General features: G+C 36.5%; 2 protein-coding genes and 1 long non-coding RNA gene across 3 annotated transcripts in view; all 3 read left to right on the top strand.

The window, feature by feature from the left end:
• The first annotated feature begins 1022 nt into the window (after positions 1-1022).
• On the top strand, positions 1023-13403 carry LOC113059117 (ubiquitin carboxyl-terminal hydrolase MINDY-3-like). The gene is made up of 4 exons (XM_026227385.1): positions 1023-1092; positions 8986-9058; positions 10521-10608; positions 12875-13403. Exons 2-4 carry the CDS (start codon positions 9024-9026, stop codon positions 12974-12976), a joined length of 225 nt encoding a protein of 74 aa, XP_026083170.1. The 5' UTR covers positions 1023-1092; positions 8986-9023; the 3' UTR covers positions 12977-13403.
• On the top strand, positions 2748-6720 carry LOC113059118 (uncharacterized). Its single transcript, XR_003278061.1, has 3 exons — positions 2748-3536; positions 4373-4405; positions 5970-6720. It is a non-coding gene; the product is annotated as an uncharacterized LOC113059118 (long non-coding RNA).
• A 9225-nt stretch (positions 13404-22628) lies between the features above and the next one.
• LOC113059120 (integrin alpha-8-like) overlaps positions 22629-25833 on the top strand; it is a 61667-nt gene continuing 58462 nt past the window's right edge. The window contains exons 1-2 of the mRNA XM_026227387.1: positions 22629-22982; positions 23370-23503. Coding sequence (XP_026083172.1) covers positions 22807-22982; positions 23370-23503 — 310 coding nt within the window. The 5' untranslated portion in view covers positions 22629-22806. The remainder of the gene's footprint in view (positions 22983-23369; positions 23504-25833) is intronic.

Raw genomic sequence — 25833 nt, forward strand, 5'->3', positions numbered from 1 at the left:
GAAACGCAGATGGCGAGAAGAAAGTCTTAAAGTGAATGGGTTCAAAAGTGGGGGCAGCTCAGAAGCTTGGATCACTCAAATTCTGTTCCAAAAAAAAACATAGGCAGCTAACTTCTTAAGCAGCATCCTAACTGAAATGGCACAGATTTGAATCTCACTGATCACTTAATGGTTGTTAAAAATAATAAATAAGATTAAAATACTTTATAGTAGATGAAGATATTTTGTTTATACTTTGTAGTGCATTATTTTGCACATTTCTTTTGTCTTGTACACCATATTGAATATTCAAATGTATCTAGGATTCCCAAAAATGCTGTTATGAAGCCTGATTCAGTATATGAGGCTAAATGGCACTTTTAATGTTACTGGAATGTAGATATGGAAAGCTCTGAACTGTGTTTTAGCTGTACGTGATTCAGCGGTGCATGCTGACTCTGCATATCTTCCAGCTTGAGTAGTTTTTACACACATACAGATGTGTTTTGTTGTCCCAAGTCCCTCAGGCAACACATATTGATGAGGCAGTGATCCCAGTGTAACTCAAACATGAACAAACACACATGGATTTGGTTTGTTTTCTATTAATCAGCAAAGTTTGCAGCCTGTTTGTGAGTTTTGTGCATGTAGGAGAGAGATGGAAGGCTGCTTTCATTAAAAGATCTGTGAGATTACTTGATTGAATGGCAATTTTGAGTTGATCAGTTATACTCAGTGTACACACACACACACATTCACACACTCAGTCCCTTTGCAAGCAAACACACACACACACAAACAAATTGACGCAAGTACAGTTCATATAAACATTTTCTGTTATTTACTGTCGTATATTTCAGCAAGGGCCCTTAAAGCACATTGCATCATCGATTTATGCCTCCTCAGTACTCAAAGAGATTGTGTGAAGGAAAAATCAACTTACTTGCTAAATTTGAAATAGGAATATTTTAGCATTACAAAAATGATGTTGCCCATGCCATAACAATCCTTTCTATTTCATATTTCCCTTTCTATCTAGGAGATGGCTTTGGTTGGCCCATGAGTCTCCTTCAGAGCCGGCCAGAAGAGTCTTCCAGACCTTTGACCCGGAAGGTAAGATTATTAAAAAAGGAAGCATTTCATGTTGTGTATGTTTGTGAGCAGGAAAAAGAAACTGAATAAACTCAACTCAAAAATGTCATCTCAACCCCAGCAGCTGTGTCAACTCGTCCTTCACTGAGAGGAAGATGAGCTTTAGCTCCACAAAACCCAGAGCAGGTTTATGCTCTCTCCAGCTTATCAGGCAGTGTAAAGATCCAAGGCTTTGTGTTTGTTGATACTTTACTGTTACTGAGGAGAGAGTAGGAAATGAGAAAGGTGTTATTTCAGTGGGGTAAAAGAGCAGTAATTTTCTCGGAGATGGGGTTCATCAAGTGCGAGCCGGATTGATCGGTAACTGCAGCAATAGCTTAAAACTCTCCTGATATTTTAGTAACATTTACAAAAGGATAAAATAAATCATATTACTTACACTATTACATAGCTCGGGTCGCTAGAGAAAAACTAAACAGACATTCATATATATATATATATATATATATATATATATATATATATATATATATATATATATATATATATATATATATATACTTTTTTTTTGTTGTTATGTTGTTTATAATGAATAGATTGAGGAATACTAAGAAAGTTGATGTCTAAGTTTAAAAAATGAAGGAAGGAGAGAGTAGTGATGTCCTGGGTTGCTAAAGAGGTATGCATTTAAGGGTTAAACACCCCCAAAAATAATGTTTAAACTTTTCATGTTCAGTCTTTGTGAGGCAGAAACCCTTTTTTTTTTTGTTAATGTACTACATTACATAGCTCGGGTCGCTAGAGAAAAACTAAACAGTAGGGATGGGCATTCGATTAAATTTTCTTAGTCGATCGTCGGGAGAATTAACGATCGACTATCGATTAATCATTAATATTTTTATAATATAATTAATTATTTAATTTTTATAATAAAAAATGCAATGAATACAAAAATACAGCGTGTTTTTCCTCGGTGAGACCTTTATTACAAGATCAACTTGTGGCAGACAGTTAAACTACATTCAGGCAAACCGAACATATATCCGCGTGCATATGCAGTGCTCTAAAGCAGCGGAACCTGCAGCTGCTAGCAGGCGTTCTTAACCCTTTCGAGTCGATTAACGCATATATGCGTTTTGAGTCTGAATATTCTTTTTTCTGAGGAAATCCATTTCTCAAATCATCAACCACATCACATCTTTTTGGGGTGAATTATGTCTTAGTCCTCTCATCGCGAAGCAAACAGTAAAATAAAATAAAAACTTGAAGAACAGTCTCGCTGCCTTTTCTTCTGTGTGGGCGTATTCAAGAGCGCGCTTCAGTTTGAATCTGAATAGCGCGTTCAGCGCGGGGGCGTGGTCACATTAAATATAATGAAGGAAGATATGAAAAACAGACATTGCGTTGTTTTCATATGGATTACTTTATCTCAGAATATTTGTTTTCGGCAGCACTTGTTTAGTTTAAAAGTAGACATTCCAGGCTTTCTATAGATATCTCTCTCATGTCTCTTCGTTGAGTATTCACGGAGTTACGGTTCATTTTAATGAAATGTTTGTACATGACGATCAGCGGAGACAAAGACTGTAGACAACGCACCTTGTTTGTTATCTTTATTTTATAAGTGCACAAAGGTTTTTTGTTATTATGTCTGTATCCAAAAAAAACTACCCAGCAAGCAATAGCCGTCATTTCAACGTCTGGGTTAAATATAGACCAGATATAGTCCGGCTATGTGTAACCCACTTTTAGCCCAAATAACATTTAATCTGGATAAATGTATTTTTTTTGCAAAATAACTTGTGAGATGTATGATATTCCATCATGTACGCAGAGTCTAACGTGAATAAAAGTTGTTTGGTTTACTTTATTTTACATGTTATATGTGTAGGCTGTGCGTAGCCACAATTTAGCTCGTATTCAGACCCGGCTATTGTAGCCCACTTTTTGTCAAAACTGATTAATTGTATTTTTTTGCCAGGCAGTGCATGAAATGGTTAATATTCAATCATGTTCGCATTGGTATGATATCAAGGTTCAATACGTCATTTCACGGCATGGTAGATCACGATTTAGCTCCGAATTGGACGGGCTATATGCGGTCTGCTTTAGCCCACCTGGCGAAATTATTGCAATCTGGGCTCAGATATAGACCAGCGACCTAGAATATTAGTCTTTGAAATGTTTTCGCTTACACAGCTTAATATATATTTTCTGTCAAACATTCATACACAATCTACGATAAAAATATCTAATCAAATGCAATTGCATTTCCCAACCGCTAGATGGCACAATTGAAACACTACTGAGACATGTCTACTGGAACTAATGCCATTGCGTGACTAGATCACTTAAGCCAAATCTCGCGCACATTTCCGCCATTTTATTTTACACGAGGCAGCTGTCGGAGTGCAACGGGTGAGCAACAGTCTGAGTGAAAACCTTCACATTTCTACTTCGATCTTGTAAGTATGCGTGTTATTTTTGATATGTTTATTGTTTAAATTAGTTAGCTGTTATAATGTGTAGAAACCGTGACATTTTAACATTAACATTGCAGAGTACTACTTTTCTCCAAAAAGTTAACGTTACCTGCACGTGTTATTGCAAATGTATCTAAATTCAATGAATGTGGTAAGCATGAAACTATGAAACTTATCATTACTATTTTTTTATTATTATAAAGATACCAGTATTTGTTTGTATTTAAATTAGAGTTGATTTAAAGCAAATTCTGTAAGTACTTTACATAAAATTTAACAGCAGCATAGTGCAACATGAAAAAAAAAAAAAAAAATCCTCTCCATTTAATAAAAGGTAGTGGCAAACATAAAGTCTTTAAACTAGTTTGTAAATAATTAAAATATGCAGCATACATTCAGTTTTCAGTGAATTTGTTTCAGATATAAATTTGAATGCTGCTTCTCCATGTTTTGTTTTGACTTTGGAGATATAAAAGTAGCTGGCTACTGTCCCAGATGTCCTGAGAGGTCTGCTCTGGATGGTTCATAGTGCATCAGAAGATTAGAAATTTACTTTGGCCTTAAAATGTTAATTTAATAACCAACTGTAGTTTTTGGATATTAATTTTTTGACAGACAGATAGCCAGTGTAAAAACCTCAGAACTGGAGTGATGTAATCCACTTTATTTGATTTAAAGACACTGTTTATTGGAAATTATCCTGCAATCAGTCAACAAAGTACAGCAATTGAATATACAGAAAACTTGTCAGTGACTACCATTAAATGTCTTGTTACCAACATTCATCAAAATATATTTTTTTTTTGTGTGTTCAACAGAAGAAAGCCATACAGGTTTGGAACCAAGTGAAAGTGAGTAAATGATTACATGTTGTTGTTTTTTATTTTATTTTTTTATTTTTTTTAAGTGAACTATGCCTATAAGTATTTTTTATGTTTATTAGAGTTATATGAGTAAGTGATAAAGAATGATTTATAATGATAGTTCACTTTGAAATTAAATTTTGATATGTTTAAGCTTACCTTATGGGCATCCAAGATGTAGGTGTCTTTGTTTCCGCAGTAGTTTCAATTTTTATATTTTTAGGTCAAACTGTTCTTGTCTGTCAGTCATATAATGCAGGTCTATATGGTCACCACCTGAAAGAGCATGCACAGAGAAGTCCAAATTAAACAATTCCCCACCATACACACTGATAGCCTAAGACACGAAACGAGCGGTTTGTGTCAGAAAACGAACAGTATTTATATCGTTTTACCTCTTATAACACAGCAACGTCGAAGTGATCTGAGGGCGCGCGTGCTTCGGTGTGTGTGCATTCTGGGCTGGCTTAGTCTAAGTGCGGCGCTTGCGCAAATTAAGCCAGAACGCGGACGCATCACACACCTGGAAGCACGCGTGCCCTCATATCACTTGGACGTGGCTGTGTACAAGAGGTAAAAACGATATAAATACTGTTCATTTTCTCACACAGACTGCTCGTTTCGTGTCTTAGTCCATCAATGTGTACTTACAATGGGGAATTGTTTAATTTGGACTTCTCTGTGCATGGCCTTTTTAGGTGGTGACCATAGACCTGCATTATATGACTGACAGACAAGAATAGTTTGACCTAAAAAATTGAAACTACTGCGGAAACAAAGACACCTACATCTTGGACGTTCTTAAGGTAAGCTAAAACATACCAAAATTTAATTTCGAAGTGAACTATCCCTTTAAACTTGAGGGAAGAACTAAAGTAGAAATGAAAATAAAATCTGTTTTCACCTTCATTAGAATGATAATTTAAAAAAATACTGTATTTCAGTTTCAAAACACATTATGGTAGTAGTCAGACATGTCTTGGGATAACAGTGTTACATAATCAATTATAATGTTAATTTTATTTCCATATTCAGAAGTTATGGATCCCAAATATCTAAGAGAATGGCGTCGCTTGAGAGATCGAGTTAATGCTCTCGCTGAAAATTAATAGGTCATTTTCATTGCCATTTAAGTGAAATTACAGAACTTGCATATATGAGCTTGATAAAAATGAACATTCGAGAAGAAAATGTCAGATATATATGTATATGTGTGTGTCTATATAGCCTATATATATATATATATATATATATATATATATATATATATATATATATATATATGCCTTGTACAGAATTGTTCAATACGCGTATCGTTACACGCCGTATTGCATCACCACTAAGCGAGCAAAAATGTTCAATTATTGATATTAATTATAATATTGATATAAATTATTGTCTATATTGAAATAAATTATATAGTCTCAATCTATATTCTGTTAACTCTATCTATTAAATCATCCTAGCAAAAGTGATTGACTAATTAGTTAAAAAGGATTGTCAACAATGTTTTTTTTTTAGCAATAATTCTTTCCTTTTTCTCATTTGGCAGACGCAGTGATGTCCAGCTTTCCATCAGCTATGGAATGTGAAATAAAAAATGCTATTTCTAATCATTTCAAACAAGCACCAGGGAGGGCAGGGGGTGGGGGTTATGGATCTAAAGTAAACAGTTAATTCTTAAAAATTAATTGTTTTACATATTTTTCCAATGTTTTATTTGTTCATTTTTATGTTTGAATGTTGTCCAAGTTGTTGTTGTCTATATAATTGTTCAAAATAAATCCCTTTATATTCAATTAGTTTGGATGGATTTTAATTTATGAGAACCTGTTATATTTGAGTGAAAAGAATCCTTATGCCTCTTTTTGTTGTCTATTACATGTATATGTAGTGTAATGGATGACTAGTCTATTCTTGGGCTATGGTTAGACGTCTATTAGATTTTCACTGACAGCCCAAAATCAGTCTTGTTTTAGCCTAGACCCATATTGCCTGTCTATTAGACGTATGTAGTTGTTTAGCGGTCTAATTGATGACTAGTCTATTCTTGGGCTATGTTTAGACGTCTATTGGACGTATAAATATAGTCGTTCAATAGCTGTCTGATTGTCTATTCTTGGGCTATGGTTAGACATCTATTAGACGTATATATGTAGTCATTTAATAGCTGTCTATTCTTGGGGTATGTTTAGACGTCTATTAGATTTTCACTGACAGCCCAAAATTAGCCTCGATTTAGCCTAGACGTCTCGGCTGTGTTTAGACGGCTATTAGACGTCTATTAGACGCAAAATTGCTTGCTGGGTAGACCCTTTACAGATTCGATTGATGTATTGCTCTTATCTGTACGATTAAAACTGAGAGTGTAATTTATCAGGGGTTATCAGGAGAAAATGACTCAAAACGCATATATGCGTTAATCGACTCGAAAGGGTTAAAGCCTCATGAAAATTTGCCGGGATGCATAGGTACATCATTTGAGTCGTGGCCGTGTTGTACTTAAACACGGCATCGCAATGTTTGCAGTTAACTAGTTCGCTTTTTAAATCAAAATGGTCCCACGCCACACTTCACCGTGACATCTTCATGATTATTCTTTGAAATCAAAACGGAAGATCACAGATAACCGAGTAGGGTGTCAAATATTGCCCCATGGTGGTAAAATATTTAATTGCTGCCACACAGTGAAATTCATTTAATTGCTTGAAGACTCGCACTACGCAACGCAACCTGCATTAGATTTAAAAAAATGCTTTAGATTAATCGATAACAAATTAACATGATCGAGGAAAATCTTAACAATCAATTATCGATCGTCGATTAATCATGCCCATCCCTACTAAACAGACATTCATATATATATATATATATATATATATATATATATATATATATATATATATATACTTTTTTTTGTTGTTATGTTGTTTATAATGAATAGATTGAGGAATACTAAGAAAGTTGATGTCTAAGTTTAAAAAATGAAGGAAGGAGAGAGTAGTGATGTCCTGGGTTGCTAAAGAGGTATGCATTTAAGGGTTAAACACCCCCAAAAATAATGTTTAAACTTTTCATGTTCAGTCTTTGTGAGGCAGAAACCCTTTTTTTTTTTGTTAATGTACTACCCTTCCAAAGTTTGAGGTCAATGATGTTTTTTAAATTAGTCTCTTATGCTGAATTGAATTGAATTTGCAATGCTGAATTGTCAGCATCATTACTCTAGTCTTCAGTGTCACATTATCCTTCAGAAATCATTTCAATATGCTGATTTGCTGCTCGGGAATATATCTTATCAATTCTGAAAACATGTGTGCTGCTGACTATTTATGTTGAAATCAAGTTACTTCTTTTATTTTTATATATATATTTTTTTTAAATGCATACATAGTATTTGTTTGAAATAAATTATCATAAATGTCTTAACTGTCACTTTTGATCAATTTCAAGCCTCCTGGCTAAATATGAGTATTAATTTAAAAACTCTGAACATTTGAACATTATTTAGTGCCAACATTTGTATAGTTTATCTGATATTTATAACCAACCCACTGATTACTTTCTCTGTAGTAATGTTTTCAGACTGAATGTCACTATGTCCCATGTATGATTAATGGCCAGCAGTGTTTTATTTGTGAGCATTTCTGCTGAGGATTTGTGGGGAGGAAAGTCTTGATGTTCTTGTTTGGCATCTTTTTGCATTTCAAAGTCATAAACAACATTCCTGTTCCTCGCGTTAATGAGAACAATATTATATCCTTGTGAGTGTGTGTGTGTGTGTGTGTGCGCGCACATGCATTTCATTTGTCCAATGGAGAAAGAAAAATTTCTCATGCTTCTGACAGTCTGGTTATGTAGTGTAATGTTATGCTAAATGCTAAAACAACCTGAAATCAAAATTTCCCCCGTTTAATTTCCTAATAAATGCCATTTGTCTTAATATTAATCAGTGCATTGTTTTCATGGAAAGTTGTTTATACCTCCTACAAAATTAATAATCCAAGGTGCAATAGAATATTGAGCTGAAAGTCATGATCCAGTTAAACCCTGATGGATGGTGCCACCCCACATCATTTCCCACTGAATATTGTTTCACTCAGAAATGTATCACATGACAGAAGTAACATTTTGTGAATACCTTTTTATGTCAATAGTATATAAGCTATGTTAGCCAAAGTTTCTAATGCATTATTCAAAACACCTAAGAGTATCTAATTTCATACAGTGGTAAAGAATATTGTTGTATGTATTGTTCTTAATCCAGTCATTGCTGGAAAGTTTAAGCAGAGAGTTCATTTTACAGCAAACGGAAAAGAGTAAGCCTACCAGCTGCTTTGCAAACATCCTGTCAGACACTTGGAGACCAGAGAGGAGGAAAAACAACATACACCACTCATTCATCCATTTATCACCCATTGTCTTAACATGTTTGTGTGCGTGGTCAGCAGAATGTCTTCATTTTGAGAGATGAAACTCGTGTTTTGGTTGGGCATAAGTTTGTGTGGGTGGGGATCAAGACTCACAGAAGCTCGAACCATCTGCCTCTTTCCTTTTCTGCTTATCTTCAGATAATGGGTTCATTCCAGACACACTGCTTGAAGATGTTATGAAAGCATTGGATCTTGTCTCCGAGCCAGACTAGTAAGTTGTGTGTGTGTGTTAAAGTGTGTGTGTGTGTGTGATGTTTTTAATTATAAAACAGAACAGTACAGTCCTGGATGCTGTTTGGTCAGTAAAGTGTTCAAGCAGTGCTAAAATACACAATATAGTAATCTTCACGGTCTCATAATAATGTTCTAATGTTTATAATGTTCTTTTTTGTTGTTGTTGTTTTGTTTTTGTTTTTTTTTATTTCTGAAAGAAAGTATTTACTAGCTGCAGGGATATGTTAAGTTGTCAGAATTTGACAATAAATGTTTCTAAAAGATTTTGATTTCTTATAAATGTTGTTGTTGTTGTACTTTATATTTCTCACTGAATTCTGAAAAAATGCATTACTGTTTCCACAAAAATATTCTCAGCTCAACTGTTTTCAGTGATAATAATAAGAGAATAATAAACACATTTCAAAAACATAATCTTTCGAAAACAAAATCTTGCCAACCGAAAAAACTCTGTATAATGGTAGTGTGTATAATATTTACATTATAATATATTCTTTTTATTATGTCCAGCAAACATTTTAGCACTGTATTTTTAACACAGCAAGGTGATATTTGTGTTTGTCATATAGTGGTGTGAAGAGGTTTGTGCATGTTAAAACTGTGCTCCCTCTGTTTGCACAATTTGGGTTCACATGCCATTCAAACAGACTCATTACTCTTATAGAGCAAAGAAGAGAAATAGAGAGTAAAGTCCCGACCTCCCATCTAAAGCCCTGTTTAAAGCCACTCACCATAGTCCCTTTGAAACCTTCACCTCTTAAACAAGTTCCCACTTAAATCTGAGCAATTTTAAACCACCTGCTTTCTTACATCAGCATTTGACAACTTTTGTCTTTCAAGAAGCCTTTCAAAGGGGTTTTTTATGTGAAAGTTTATTTGCAGAATAACGTTTAGGCCATGTTTGTTTTTACAAAGCACCCTGTTATGTCGAAAGCAGTTTATTCAAGTGTTGAGGTCTGAACCCTCTTTGAGCCTCTTCTGAAACGATATACAACATAATCAGGGTTTTTGGCAATTGTCAATTTTTATGTGTATGTTAAAGTGAGCTGTGATCACATTAGAAAGCATTTATCATCCTCTGATTGCGGCGTCTCTGTGAAAGAAAGTTAGTAATGTTATCGATCTCGCTGTATGACTTTAAAAGGAAAAGTCTCTCCTGTTTTAACATCACTGAGGCTGTTTTTAAAACAATATTAGTCAGATTCCAAGCATTACTCACTGTGATATGTTTAGTATCTGAACATAATTCATGATTAAACTCATTTTGACGACCACGTCAAACAACACATTTCACTGCTCAAGGATGCCAATGAGCAATAAATGCAAAAAACATGCAACATAGCACACAATGAACTGCACCTTTGATGGTCCCCCATTGCTCTAATTCTTTCTCTCTCTCTCTTTCTCTTTCTCTCTCTTTCTCTCTCTCTCGCTCTTAGTGTGAATCTGATGAAGAGTAAGCTGGATCCAGAGGGGTTGGGTGTTATTCTTGTAGGTCAGTTTCTACAGGAGTTCTTCCCTGATCAGGTAATGCATCATGTCTTACATCAGAATTTTATAGAGGTATCCATTGAAAATGTGTAGAGGTATCTTATTGGATAACAGTGAGACTGGCCTCACACCAGAAACAATTTTTGGTAGCATTATATTATACAGTCCTGTTCCTCATGTACATACTATGTACTTATTATAGCAATTACATTAACAATGTAACAACTAGGTACTAACCCTGAACCTAACCCTACCCCATATAGTTACCTTGTTTTACCAGAACTTCCTTAGATAAATACACTGTAAGTGTAATGATATTGTTTTTACTAGTGTGTGCAGGACATATGTGAGTAAGACAGTTCATATATGTGAGTGAGGATAGCAAAATAAAGTAAACTGTGACATATTATACCCATAAATTCTTCATACACTGGACTACCAGAAAAATTTATAAAAATTGGGAAAAAAAATTATTCAGACACTTTCACCTGACCATGAGCTGCTTATGGCCAGTGTCACACTGGATGCGTGGCGTAAGCATCTCAGCTGCGTGGTGTGTCCGTTTTTAATTCGGCTACCATGTTAACAAGTTAGAGCTTGCATACTTCCTGCGTGAGCCGCGCGGAAAATGCGTGCATGCTAGAAATAGAACCGACGCCTATTTTTCACACGCCACGCAAGCGTGTTGGAAGCGTTTCCAGGCAAAATAGAATTGGAAAATTTGTTTATGTCATTTTGTACACAAATACATATTAATTCATGACATTTTGATGTTTGAAAATCTATAGGTTGACATAAATTCAGATATAAATATAATTAAAAAAATAATAATAATAATTATCGATTTTCAAATATTGCACCTGTCAAACATAGTCTATTTTGCGGTCAATACTGTTGACGGTGTCCTTTATCAGTAGGCTTTATATTTATGCTTAACATGAAGGTGTAGGTGTGTGTAGGTGTGTAAAAAAACATGAAGACAAGAGCCTGGTCTGTCGGCGGCCTCCCTCTATGTCACCTACAGTAGCAGCAGCGCTCCAGCGCCGCGCCAGGCACCCTTCTGGTGTGTAAAGACACAGAAAACACGAAGCAGATGTCACGCAACTGATACACAGCAGAAACGCCACGCTCACGCCACGCAGCCAGTGTGTCACCGGCCTAAGTGTTATCTGACATTATTAAGATGAACTTCACTTCTGTTCTGACACAGTTTTACTCTGAGTTCTTGTCATGTTTTATAATAATTCCTTAAACTATTAAGAACAAACTGTGATAAGGTATGAAATGTTGGAGGTGTCTGAATTAATTTTGGTTTGACTGTATATATTTTTATTTATTAGTGCTTATTTGACTATCATGCCATTAGTGACATGCTAACATCTAACTCTATTGAATATCTATATCAGCTGTGAGTTAAATATTTGTGTGGTGCGCAGAGGGGCTGCCTAAAATCAGGCACTTATGAGGTACATTAGTCGGTGAAGGCAGCTCACTACATTTCGGATTATAGCTACCTCTCCTATTATGGCTGTCCTGTGTTTTTTTTTGTTTTTTGTCCCCCTTGATTTTTGCTCTTGTTCAACATTGTTTATTTAATCTTACTGTTTTTTTTTTTTCATTATGTTCAAATAAACGTACAATCAGCCCCAGATTAAATCTATGTCTATGTAGCCCCTCAGAGAGAGAGAGGTGGGGTAGAAGCTGATGGTTGTAGTTGGCATGGACTTGCAGCTTCACTGCTCTGTGTTAAATAGATTAGGGCTTTAGGGATACAAGCAAAAAGGCCTCAATTTACCATCAAATCAAATACTATAACCCTATTTCAGGCCCACTCAAACACATGCACACACGTGTTTTGGCAGCGAGGCAGGCATGCGGTATAGAGGCTAGACAGAGATATTTGGTTCCTGTCAAGATTGTGTGCTTGGGTTTTGCTGCTGGTTTGAGTTGGTCAATCAGGTCTCTTCAGCAGCTGCACAGGGGGGTGTATGTTATTTGTTTTGGACTTAAAGCAATGAATTCCAGTGTACTGTCAGTCTTGAGCATGTCATTACATCTTAAACCATTCACTGAACTGTTGTTTTAGGTTCTCTTGTCCATGTTTATGGAGTGTGTTTTGATGTGCTGGAATGGGACATTTTGGTTAAGTTGTCTTAACTCACGGAAATATGGCATTCTATGAATGGAGTCAGGTCTAGGCAGTATATGTCACAGTGAATAAGGACACAGACCTGTTTGCTGATGTTCCACAGACTTGATGATTTACATGTCCGCACTGACGCGTGTTGTCTCACTTTTCCAGGATTCTGTGATCCCAAACTCATTTCCTGTGTATCACTATAATGGCCTGAAGCAGTCCAACCATAATGAGAAGGTAAGATACAAACTCATGCTCATTTTGTAATGCCCACGCATGCAAGCACACTTTAATAGCACATATTGCCCCTACTGGGATGAACACCCTGGTGGGTCGGTCTTATCCTGTCTGATCCCTGGGATGTGGAGTCTGTGAGCCACCACGACCTATGGGCCCACACGACTACGATCTCTCAGACTAGCCATTCAAGTCTTTTCCATGAGTGTTGACAGCTATCAAGACTGGGAAGAGTACATCGAAGCTGTTTCGCTGGACTAATGCCTCAGGCTCTCTGTTCTCTCTTTATTTGATTTTGTGTTTATAAAAAGTCAAACTGAGAAACACGATTTGCATAATTTAAAAGACACAGGTTCAAATGCATTTTAGTGTAATATTTCCAATTTGACTTGGTGGTTTCTCAATGTTAATTTGGCAAAACCTGATGAAATTTATAAATATGCTTTAAAAAGGAAGAAGAAGCTTTATTATTTTGGTTGCTTTTCACATTTTTAGATGTCAAGTTAAAAGTGTGATATGATAATTTTGTTTACACAAATGCATTTAAACCAGTAGTTTGTCTGTTTTGCTTGTTAAAATAAGTTTTATAAAACACTTGAAACAAAGACTCTTTATATGCTTTTAATATTCTCTCATTTAATATTCATGTTGTCCCAGGTACTCATTCTCAACTCATGTTCCCATATTGCCACTGGTAGTTAAGTTGAGTAGAGTACACACAGGTTACTCTTCATTACTCTGGCAAATGCATTAGCAGCAGCAGTAAAATGAGCAGCCTTTGTTGTTGAGGTTTCCTCTGTGCCACTCATATATTTACTGGGGCCCTTTCTCAGGAGCCAAGCACCTTGCAAAATGTAAAGAGCTCCTCTGGATGTAGCACGGACCATACTGGCATTTGGAAGCCAAAGCCTAGTTTGCCTCTCTGCCAAAAGTCATATAATCATCCGAAGGGATCTGCTCTCATCCCGTCTTCCTCCAGCACTCCTGCTTCATGTCACTTGTGCATGCTCGAACACTTTCACACTGCAGTCAGTATGATCCAATAACAAGTGTTTTTTTGTTGTTGTTTTTTTGGTCAGAGTACTCTGACATAAAGTTTAATTTATTAAATTTGTTACTGCTTGCTGTAATTCAGTACACATTCATAAGATGTTTGTTAAGCTAAACAGGATTTCACACTATGGTTCATTCCTTATTGGATATAATAAAGTGCAGCTGTAAATGGGGATTGATAGGGTTTGGTAAAATAGGCTGATTGAGAAATATGGAAGTAATTGTAGTAATACCATCATCTGAGCCAAGGTGGTTTGGAGATCTTGAAAGTGTAAGCATCTGAATGCTTAAAGTTCAAGAGATCATCTCTCAACATCCTTTTCTTCAGCTGTCTATTGGCTGCTTTTACAGTCTTAAATCAACACCTCTTTGTAGTCACAGAGAGCATCAGTGTGTGTTACTCTGGGAGAGCTGATGAACATTCATGGTTGATGGAAAAAGCAAAAACTTTTGCTGAAACATAAGGTAAAGTAGAGGTTAGTTGGCTACTTCGAAGAAAAATGACAAGTGGAATCTTTCAAGTGTGTGATCTGCTTCCCAGTGGTTTGAACACAGGGTTTCTGCTACAAGCATGTCTGAACCGCACTGCATAATGAGATGAAAACTGCATAATGAGAGGCAATGTTGGTGTAGAGATGTTAGTGGCTGCCACCAGAGGGAGCCCCATGGAGCTTTATGGCTTTTGCTCGAGACTAGGTTGAATTAGGCAACGCCTAAAGGAAGTTAATTTAATTATGATTGCCTGTGTGAAAAAGGATGTCTCTGAGGCTTGATGATCATGGACAGCACAGTTTAACTCCTAGTTTTAAAGATCATCAAGGGTCAGTGGATCTCCAGTCACACTCAATATTGGCACCAGTGAACCTGTGAAACACGATTCTCAGATTCACTTGTAACAATGTACAACACAAAACACAGGGCGAATGATTATAGTGACACTTTGTCAAGGGCAGATTGCTTCCTGGCAATATGACGCCCTCAATATGGAACCAATTAACTGTCTCATGTCTGATGATGTCATAGCAAGAGGCCAGGTCTCTAATGAGACACATACAGAGAGAGAAACACTGGCATTCCCACAAGCAAGGTTTTCTTCAGAGGGTCAGGAATGACTGTGCATACCTGTGTTGCATGTTCACGCCTTGTGTTTCTCTCTGCCAAGTGAGTTACGTTGAGGGTACTGCTTTGGTCATGGGTTTTGAGGACCCTAGGGTACGTACGGACGACACCCCAGTCAAGCGGTGTCTACAGACCAAATGGCTCTACATTGAATGGAAATGGACCACAGAAAGGTCGCCCTTCCTCAATTAACCTTTGTCTCACCTTTCACCTGCTCTGGCTACACAACCCACTCACTTCAGGAACGCTCATAGGACTCCTCACTCTCTCTGCACTACATTAAGGAGACCAACACAGGGACCTTGATGCCCTTCACCTGACATTCACACAAAGCCTGTTGTTTGCTTTTTTACAACATCTCAGCTGACTTGATTATTGGGCGAATTTAGTATTTAAAGCCCTGGAGTTGAAAAAAAATTATTTATAAAAATGTTGCTTTCTGTTGTGAATACCGAATGTATGTGCTTTTGCAGGTGTTCATATTGTTTTTGTTAACTTTCTACACGATTTCCTTTACTGGTCTAAAATGAAAATTCTTTGAATTAGCACACCAAATGTGATACTCTTATTAGTCATTTATGGAATTGTTAAATAAATAAATAAATACTGTATATATATACTTTTTTTTTTTACGGTTCATTATTAGTAGATTTATATTTTATATGTAAGGGGTCATTTGACCAAAGCCTCTGGTTGGACATCAAGTATTTGTGTGTGTCAGTGGTCAGCTGAGGAGCTGCTATGTTCTACAGCTCTTGGCTCTTAGAGGAAGTCTGTTTAGACAGGTTTACTAAAGAATGCACTACAGCCCCATGCTGGGCACCAAACAACAGTGGGAGAACAGGGCAATTTTAGTATTTAAACTTTGTTCCAACCCTCCAGGAGGGAATCGGGAATGACAGGAGGGATTCTCTACATGAGAGAGGAGAATAACACTGACAAATGCTCATCCTTTTTTATTCTGATCCTGATGGTTCACTAAAATAAACACTTGTTCTTCATGTCTGGACTGTAGTGTGTTTGTCTTGTATAAGAAAGATAACTGAAAGAATTTCTAGCACTTTATTTTTTGTATTCAGTGAAAAACTAACCTTTTCAATCAGAATGTGTTCTTACGCTGTCAGTAGGGGAAGCTGTTGCAGATCCTGGCATAGAGCAACAGCATTAGGAACATAAGGCTACACCTGCAGATCGGATATCAGTGATGTTCTTGTAGAAAAAAAAAGCATGTGACTTGAACTCACTACTTCCTGACAGTAACTGTCCACTACTGGAAAACTGCTGTTTTGCTGTAGCCACAGATTAGGTAAGTAAAATTGGTAAGTAGGTGCTGTGTTTGATGATCGATATTAATAGATTTTATTTTTACACATTTATGTGTTATACTTTACACACACACACACACACACACACATATATATATATATATATATGTGTGTGTGTGTGTGTAAAGTATAACACATAAATGTGTAAAAATAAAATCTATTAATATCATTTCAAATAGTATTGTAAATTACACAAATTCCATTAAAAGTATAGTGTAGTCTAACATGGCCTGCCCATATTATATATTTTCTAAATATTTACGCATATATCTGAGTATGCCCCCCCCCACCATAATAATTTAAAATTATTTAAATGCAAAAAATTTAAAATGTAAAATATTTTTATTATCAACTATTGTTTTATTTCATAACATTCATTTTACACTTAGTCTGGAATCACATAAATTAGGTTTGTCATAATTAAAGCAGAAAAAAACAGGAGGAAATTATATAGAAGGGGTGTTTGAGTAGTTTGTTGGACCATGTGAGGCATTCAAGTCAAAAAGTTTGAGAACCCACTCTTTTTTGTTTCTTAGGGATTTTTGTGTTTCTTGGCTACTATGGTTGTCGGATGTTTGGTTTACTTTGTCTTCTGGGCCGCCTCATTTATAACTGATAAACTGAAATGTTTTATTTTCAGGGTTTTGTTTGTTCTCTGACTTAGCAGTTAAACTTTGTCAAATGGTCATGATCCGTATTTGTTTTGACTGGTTACTGAAGATTAAATCAGAGTTGGGTTTAAGACCTAACCATCAAATAAATTTGATGTCTCAGGATGTGATCGTTGTGGCCCATGATCCTCAGGGTCACAGATCAAGCTGCTCTGGTTTCCTCTGTAAAGGTCAGACCAACATATAATTAAAAACGTTCCCACAAAGGGTGCATGTGACATATGGAACACATCCTTCATGGGCCAAGTGACTTGTCCAAATTCCACATTATTACTGAAAGAAATAAAAGTGACATTTAGTGGAACCAAATTTTTCATTAAGCTTCTAGCGAAACGACTTGGCACCACATCAAACAAGCAATACTCAGTGGCAGAGAAAATAAGTTCAAAACAAGATGCAGAATTCAGGATACAGAACTTTAATTTGAAAATGTGCCTTTTGAGGTTTTACATGCCTGTGTAGTTCCTGTTAATAGTTTCTTTTAAGAATCTGGGTTGGCAGGAAGTTATCAGACATTTGTTGCATCATTATCATAAACCGTCTTGGCTAAAATGATGTAAATGTTGATGATGCTGTAGTCATCGCTCTATAAACATTGCAAAGTGCACACTGTCAAAGATTCTGTTATGGATCGCCATAATCATATATCACTGCAGGCAATCCAAGACACGTGTACAGTATATATATATTATTATGACTTTTAAACAATCTGGTGTTTGACATGTGCTTCTATTCTCAGTTAGATAACGCTAATATTAATGTATGTCTGGAATATACAAGTGCTGGTCATATAATTAGAATATCATCATAAAGTTGATTTATTTCACTAATTCCATTCAAAAAGTGAAACTTGTATATTATATTCATTCATTATACACAGGCTGGTATATTTCAAATGTTTATTTCTTTTAATATTGATGTTTATAACTGACAACTAAGGAAAATCCCAAATTCATTATCTCAGAAAATTTGAATATTGTGAAAAGGTTCAATATTGAAGAAACCTGGTGCCACACTAAAATCAGCTAATTAATTCAAAACACCTGCAAAGCCTTTAAATGGTCTCTCAGTCTAGTTCTTTAGGCTACACAATCATGGGGAAGACTGCTGAACAGATGCGTCTCACTTAAAGAAGGACTGGACTGCTGCTGAGTGGTCCAAAGTTATGTCTTCTGATGAAAATACATTTTGCATTTCCTTTGGAAATCAGGGTCCCAGAGTCTGGAGGAAGAGAGGAGAGGCACACAATCCATGTTGCTTGACATCCAGTGTAAAGTTTCCACAGTCAGTGATGGTTTGGGGTGCCATGTCATCTGCTGGTGTTGGTCCACTGTGTTTTCTGAGGTCCAAGGTCAATGCAGCCGTATACCAGGAAGTTTTAGAGCACTTCATGCTTCCTACTGCTGACCAACCTTATGGAGATGCTGATTTCATTTTTCAACAGGACTTGACACCTGCACACAGTGCCAAAGCTACCAGTACCCGGTTTAAGGACCATGGTATCCCTGTTCTTAATCGGCCAGCAAACTCACCTGACCTTAACGCCATAGAAAATCTATGGGGTATTGTGAAGAGGAAGATGCGATATTCCAGACCTAACAATGCAGAAGAGCTGAAGGCCACTATCAGAGCAACCTTGGCTCTCATAACACCTGAGCAGTGCCACAGACTGACCGACTCCATGCCACGCCACATTGTTGCAGTAATTCAGGCAAAAGGATTGAGTGCTGTACATGCTCATACTTTTCATTTTCATATTTTTTAGTTGGCCAAGATTTCTAAAAATCCTTTCTTTGTCTTGGTCTTAAGTTATATTCTAATTTTCTGAGATACTGAATTTGGGATTTTCCTTAGTTGTCACTTATAATCATCAAAATTACAAGAAATAAACATTTTTTAAATCTATCAGTCTGTGTGTAATGAATTAATGTATTATACAAGTTTCACTTTTTGTATGGAATTAGTGAAATCAACTTGTTGATTGATGATATTCAAATCATATGATCAGCACCTGTAAAAGCATGGAGGATTTTATACGTCTAAGCCAGAGTTTATGATTGGTTCTTGGCAGAACAAAAGTTCAAGGAATCTTTCTAAATGAACAGATAATGTGGAGGATAAATTCTTTTGGGATGGTTTATTTCAAACATCACTGAAGTGATATCTGTAGAATAGAAAGTATTTGGACCCTTAACCAATTTGTTTTTGGTTTTTTTTTCAGGCAATTGTCCTCTTGCTGATGGTTATTCAGTTTGGGGGAGGAAGAGAAATGGTCATTCTGAAGGGCCTCATTTGCTGAGACCAAAGTAAAAGTATACTAGTCTGTCATATAAAGAGCTCTACAGAACACAAGAGGATAGATGAAGCTATTATTTAAGAACTATATTAAGCACATCTGGAGTTTGCCAATAATGTATAATAGTAAACCAGAAGGAAAGGAGATTGTATTCAGATGTCAGACTTGGATTAAGCTTTAAATCAAATTTCAAAGCAAGAAGTGGTGCAAATAAAATGCTGTCGACTAACAAAACTAAATTTCAGGAAAAAGTTCATTTTCGCAGCAAGAATTTTCAGACAGGCTAAATTAAAGGAGTATTCAGGTTTCAGCAGGAGATAAGTTAACTTGCATAACTGCAAAAAAATTATTTAGACTTGTGCCTCATTTTGTTTTTTGTATTAACTACAAACATGAGCAAAAATAGAGGTTATGGTGAGCCACATACGGTCAAATGAAAGTGAATGGGATTAATGATGTGCTTCTGTTAAAGCTTGTGAACAATTTGGCGAGTCAAGTTGTCATTTCTAGTAGTAAGTTGTCATTTTGACAAAGTTCTGTATTTGTAATAGAAATCCTACAGAGAACTACTTGCAGTATGATATTTGGATGGTCAAGTTTGAGTGATTTAAGCTTGTGAGACTTGCTTTAGAACCTAGTGTTTCTGGTCAGTGGGATAAAAGTCTGTCTGGCTTTTTGCCTCCCAGAGCCTTAGCGGAGAATTCAGAGAATGTTTTCCAGCTCTCTCATTCCTCCTGGAATGAAAGTATAATACAAAGACCTTTTTTATCTGTGTCTGTTAGATATGAACTCTTCTCATTGTTTACATATAATCTTCAAAGGCAGCTGGGCCAAATAAGTCAATCCTGAGAGGAGAAGCAGGTATCTATTCACTACTGTGAATGTGTGTTTTATTAGACCAGACAGAGTGAAGACAACAATCAAGGAAGATCCAATACTGAACCCATTATGGTCTATGGAATCAAATATTCATGCTGTAAGTCCTGGCTTGCAAAGACAACACTATATCTAAGATTGTCACCAACAGGACCCAAAAATGGACAGCAGAGCAACACTTCAGACCTGGGACATGCATGTGCGCTGCTGACACGGGTTTTCACCAGGTTCTCTTTGAAAGTGGGCCAAAAACATACTTTATATCTCAACAGCAGTAAGCTATGTAAGGAAATGTTCTGCAAGTTCTACTGTGGAACACTTTATGGTGAACAGAGAAGCAGTGGAATAATCTTTGAACTTGATCTATACTTTTTATTAGGTGTCTATTTTTGGAAGAAAATATTTTTTCTTTCATTCACAATTGCTTGTTATATTTGCATCTTCAGGGTTTAATAGAACAAGTTATGTTTCACGATGTTTTATTACAATATATTTACTGATTTTAAACTTTGTTTTTATTTTAAAATATGTATTCATATGCTATTGTTAATATTAGTTTGTGCAATGTGTGTACCGTATTTTTCGGAATATAAGTCGCACCTAAGTATAAGTCGCATCAGTCCAAAAATATGTTATGATGAGGAAAAAAACATAAGTCGCACTGGACTATAAATCGCATTTATTTAGCCCCAAGAACCAAGAAAAAACATTACCGTCTACAGCCTCGAGAGGGCGCAGAGAGCATAGAGCGCCCTCTCGAGGCTGTAGACGGTAATGTTTTCTCTTGGTTCATTTTTCTCGGTTCATGTCAAATTAATTTTGATAAGTCGCACCTGACTATAATTCGCAGGACCAGCCAAACTATGAAAAAAAGTGCGACTTATAGTCCGGAAAATACGGTATACAATGAATGTTCCATATTTCTGGAAAACGTTTGTTCATACAGTTTTTCAGAGAACCTTGGCAGAATGTTCTAAAAGTGTTCCCTGTTTAATGGGCAGTCCCAAATCCTTCGCTATATCCTTGTCTCAAATGACGCACTTGATTCTCTCCTACAAGAACACACATGTATATTTATATGTACACTAGCTACTGTGCGTAAGTCTTATGCCACTAGTATTTTCACCAACAAAAACGGTTTTAAGTCAGTTATTTCTCTCTTGTTGTAGTGTCAGTAGGAAATAATCAGTTGTGCTGCACTGAGAGATCTGATCTCATCATCATCCATCGTCTGTCTGAAATGGTATGAAAGAATCAGAAAATAAATGAGACTGAGTAAATCCGGAAGAACTGTGGCAACATCTACCAGACCCTTCAAAAAAAACTTGCAAAGCTACCTGAAAAACTATGTGCACGTGCAGCTAAGGCAAAAACTTTGCTATACAAAAGCTTGTGTGTGTGTGTGTGTGTGTGTGTGTGTGTGTGTGTGTGTGTGTGTGTGTATATATATATATATATATATATATATATATATATATATGTGTGTGTGTGCACACACACACACACACACACACACATAGGGTCGTCATTATATTTTCATTTATCATAATTAACCTGAAAAGCAATAATAACATCCAAATAATCCTAGCATGTTGAAATGAGTTTTTGGTGAGATTGTTTACAGTAGGAACCCAGACAGTTTGATGATCACAGCATAAGCGGTGAAGGGATTGACTTCATTTAGAGAAGATGAAAACTCTGACAGCCAGATGGAGCGCATACAGCCTGCGTCTTGCGTTCAGATGGGAACACAGCGCCTAAATTAAAGTTTGCTCCAAAGAAACCGGTCGAGTTGTAGGAAACGTACGATTGTAGGTTCTCTCCAAAAACATCCGCACCGTTTATTTTCCAAACGTTATACTTATCGCGCGCTTCATACCAAAGTTTAACTTTGGACGTCTAACGAGGATAATTACCGTTCATTATTTGCAGCCGATGTTCTAAAAGCGTAATTAAAAGCATCGACTGTAAGGTGGACAGATTGAAACAACTTGATCTGAGTAATATGGCGGTATAATATTAATAAATGTTACTTATTAATATAAGTATTTATTTATTTTATTTAAATGGGAATATAACATTTCGATATGTTATTATATCAAACCATATTCATGTATATATTTTATATTTTATATAATTTAAAATTGCCTCTAAGGGATAAAGAAATAACATAAGTAATAATATTTAAAGTTAATAATAGCTATCACTACTAATAACATAGTAGTAGATCTAATATTATTGCAAAGGTCTTTTCAGTTCTTAATTGTCTGATTTGGTTTGCATATCGTGTGTGTGTTTTTTCCATAAAAGGAGTTGGCCGGATGCTGTGTGATGTGGTGCAGGAGTCAGGTCTCGTGCGCAGTTCATTTGAATGTTTAGTACGCAGAGAGCTCGCGGAGAGAAAGACGCATGGAGCGCGCACTCAGTTTCTGACAGCTGAACACGGACATACCTTACGTTCTGTCTGCACATCTTTAATCAATACATTTGGATTACATTTGGAGGCACCGGGCTGACGCCATGCACCCTTGTGTTTTCCGCGTGTGTTTTCGTCGGGGTTTGCTCATATTTTCAGTTTTATGCGAAGCTGCTGCTTTCAACCTGGATTTGGAAAAGCCAACGGTTTACAATGGACCAGAGGGAAGTTACTTTGGATACTCACTGGACTTTTACCACCCAACACAGGATAGAAACGCGTAAGTGATAAATAATTATATAACATAGCCTATAATGAATATATAATACTTTTTTTTTCTTGTTTTTATAAAACTGACAAGCTCCCAAAGACAGGCATCTTTCCTAATAACAATTTTCTCAGAAACAAACTTAGTTTTGTTATGCCTGCAATGTTCGAAACTTTTGACGCAGCTTCTTCTGCCAAAACCTTTTCAGCACCACCAGTATGGACCAGTGAACTCAGACGCCTGAGCTTAATATCGAAGCAGGCATGTAACTGGAAAGCTGAACTAAAATAGTCTAACTCACATTTGAATTACTTTGTTGGGGTTTATTTTGTCACTTGTAAATGCATTCCTTTGATCCAGTAAGATGTTGTGTGTAGATTTATGCTTTTCTCTCTCCAGCATGTCGGTGCTGGTTGGGGCTCCTAAAGCGAACACCTCTCAACCAGGGATTGTGGAGGGAGGAGCGGTGTACTACTGCCCCTGGCCGGCAACAGACCCAGACTCCTGCCGCCAGATCCCCTTTGATAAAGCAAGTAGGTAACCTCATGATTTAGAACCTGTCAACTAATCCAGAATGTTCAGAACAATTTCTTTCGGAACAATTAACCCCTTTCAGAAATTAATACATTTCATAAAATTACTGTATTGAATTTAAACTCTTACATGTAAAATAATGCGCAAAATTATTTAGAAACACATTCTATGTTGTTTCTTTATCTTATTTACTAACACATATCAAAAGCAACATTTTAGAGTATCCTTTATAAATTCCTGTTCCTCCAATAAAAAGATCAAAACCCACATCCATGAAAGAGTTAAGTTGACCGCATATGGTTTGGTTTAAAATTTCAGGAGCGGAGTAGCTAATTACCAGGGACAGGCGCGTAATGAATCTGCCGTAGCCTAATTTAGACGCCCGTTACGCGCGTCTGTTATTTAGATCGACATAACATTTTATCTTTGCATTTAAATTTATTTGTTCACCGTGTCCCACAATATTTCTGCTGTCTGTGTCGTCTAATTCATTCAACAAAGGAAAAAGTGATGTCTGTGGATTTAAACTTGATGTGCCAGAAAAAGGAAAGTTTGCTTTCGAGAGTAAGAAAACCATCACATTTGGATCGATTTTGTCATCTGGAACGGAAATTGCAGGAGTCTTTATTGCACAATTTTTTAGGAGCCATAGCTTGCCGGTAAATGCAGTGGGCGCTTTTGGACTCTGAAACGCGGCGTGGACTGGAGACAGACCTGGATGCAGCTGAATTTGAGCGCTGCCGCTGATGTTTCGTCAGAGTTTCGTGGTGTTATCCATAGCTTTCTCTAGAGGGAGCTTTGATCGCAGTATTTATGTACTGTTCCTGGTTATAAAGTAGGCTCTTATCAGAACAGGCTATTACATGACCTCTTAAATAGCGAACCACGCGGCCAGTGCTGTCTGATTCTCGAAAGAATGACTCTAACGAGCCACATATTTATACGTAAAGGGCGAACAATTTAGTCCGATTATCAAACAAACGACTCGAATGAGCCGGTTCGTTTTAGTGAATCAAATACAGCTAAAACTTGAACAGTGTGATTAAATTTCCGAATTAATAACAGCTCGAACAGTGCATTCGGGTACACAAACAAACCACTTTTACAAACCGCTTCTTTTTAATGGAATAAAAAAATAAAAAAACATATTTCTTCAGCTAAAAGAAAGAGGAATCGGAATGAACTGATTTATTGCAGAATCTACATATAATCTGTCTATAACATTAAAAAACCTAAATGGATATAATAATTTGTTTGCATGGCTTTGGAACAACTAATACTGAAATAAAAATGCGATGGTATTATTATTAGATTATATTAGTATTAGTATTTATAGGATAGATTGTTTATTATTAATTGTCATTATTATAATATATTTTACAATTATTTAATTATTGTTTTGTCAACAGTTTTTACTTATTTATTTTGAGGAAGAAACCCTGTTTGCCATCAGCCATTTGTAGTTGAGCCAGTGAGAATCACCATTTGTAGATGAAGTACTGACATGTGCGTGAAGAATTGACATTGAAGATAATCTTTTGGAGATGAAAGCAGATGTGTTCTGGTTCAGATGGCTGGTTTTAAAAGGTCCTGATAGTGATGAGGTGAGCGAGGCAGAGAGAGATATGTGTGAGAGAGAGACTTAAAAGAGCTGTGAACACAAGGGACATAAGGAAAGAGACCAAACTCTGACGAGGGAGGACAGAAGCGATGTCTGTTCTTTGTTAGTGTCTGGGAAAACATGTCATGCGTTTCCAGCACTTACTCAGCAAGAGCATCTACACCAAACACACACGTTTCTAGATTCATTAGTCACATAGTTTTTAACACATTTGATCCCATGGGCTCTTCCCACTGTGGCCCTCAGAGCTCTCCATGGGGGGCATGGCACGTGTGTGTGCGACTGATGTTTCTGATGACAGCCTGTTTGTGTGTGACTAATGCAGTCCTTACTGAGAAGAGTAAATTCATTAGATACAGCGGACATGATCACATACCAATGGACCTTGCCTTGCAAGTTTTCACACAATTCTCTCTCGCGCGCGCACACACACACACACACACACACACACACACACACACACACACGCACACACACACACACACGCACACACACACACACACACACACGCACACACAAACACACATGTTTGTTTTTGTGAAAAGTGGGGACATCCCATAGGTGTAATGGTTTTTATAATGTAGAAACTGTATATTCTATCGCCCTTCACCAACCCTACCCCTAACCCTAACCCTCACAGGAAACTTTGTGCATTTTTACTTTCTCAAAAAAACCTCATTCTGTATGATTTATAAGCGTTTTGAAAAA

The sequence above is a fragment of the Carassius auratus genome, chromosome 41, assembly GCF_003368295.1.
Source record: "Carassius auratus strain Wakin chromosome 41, ASM336829v1, whole genome shotgun sequence".
NCBI lineage: Eukaryota > Metazoa > Chordata > Actinopteri > Cypriniformes > Cyprinidae > Carassius > Carassius auratus.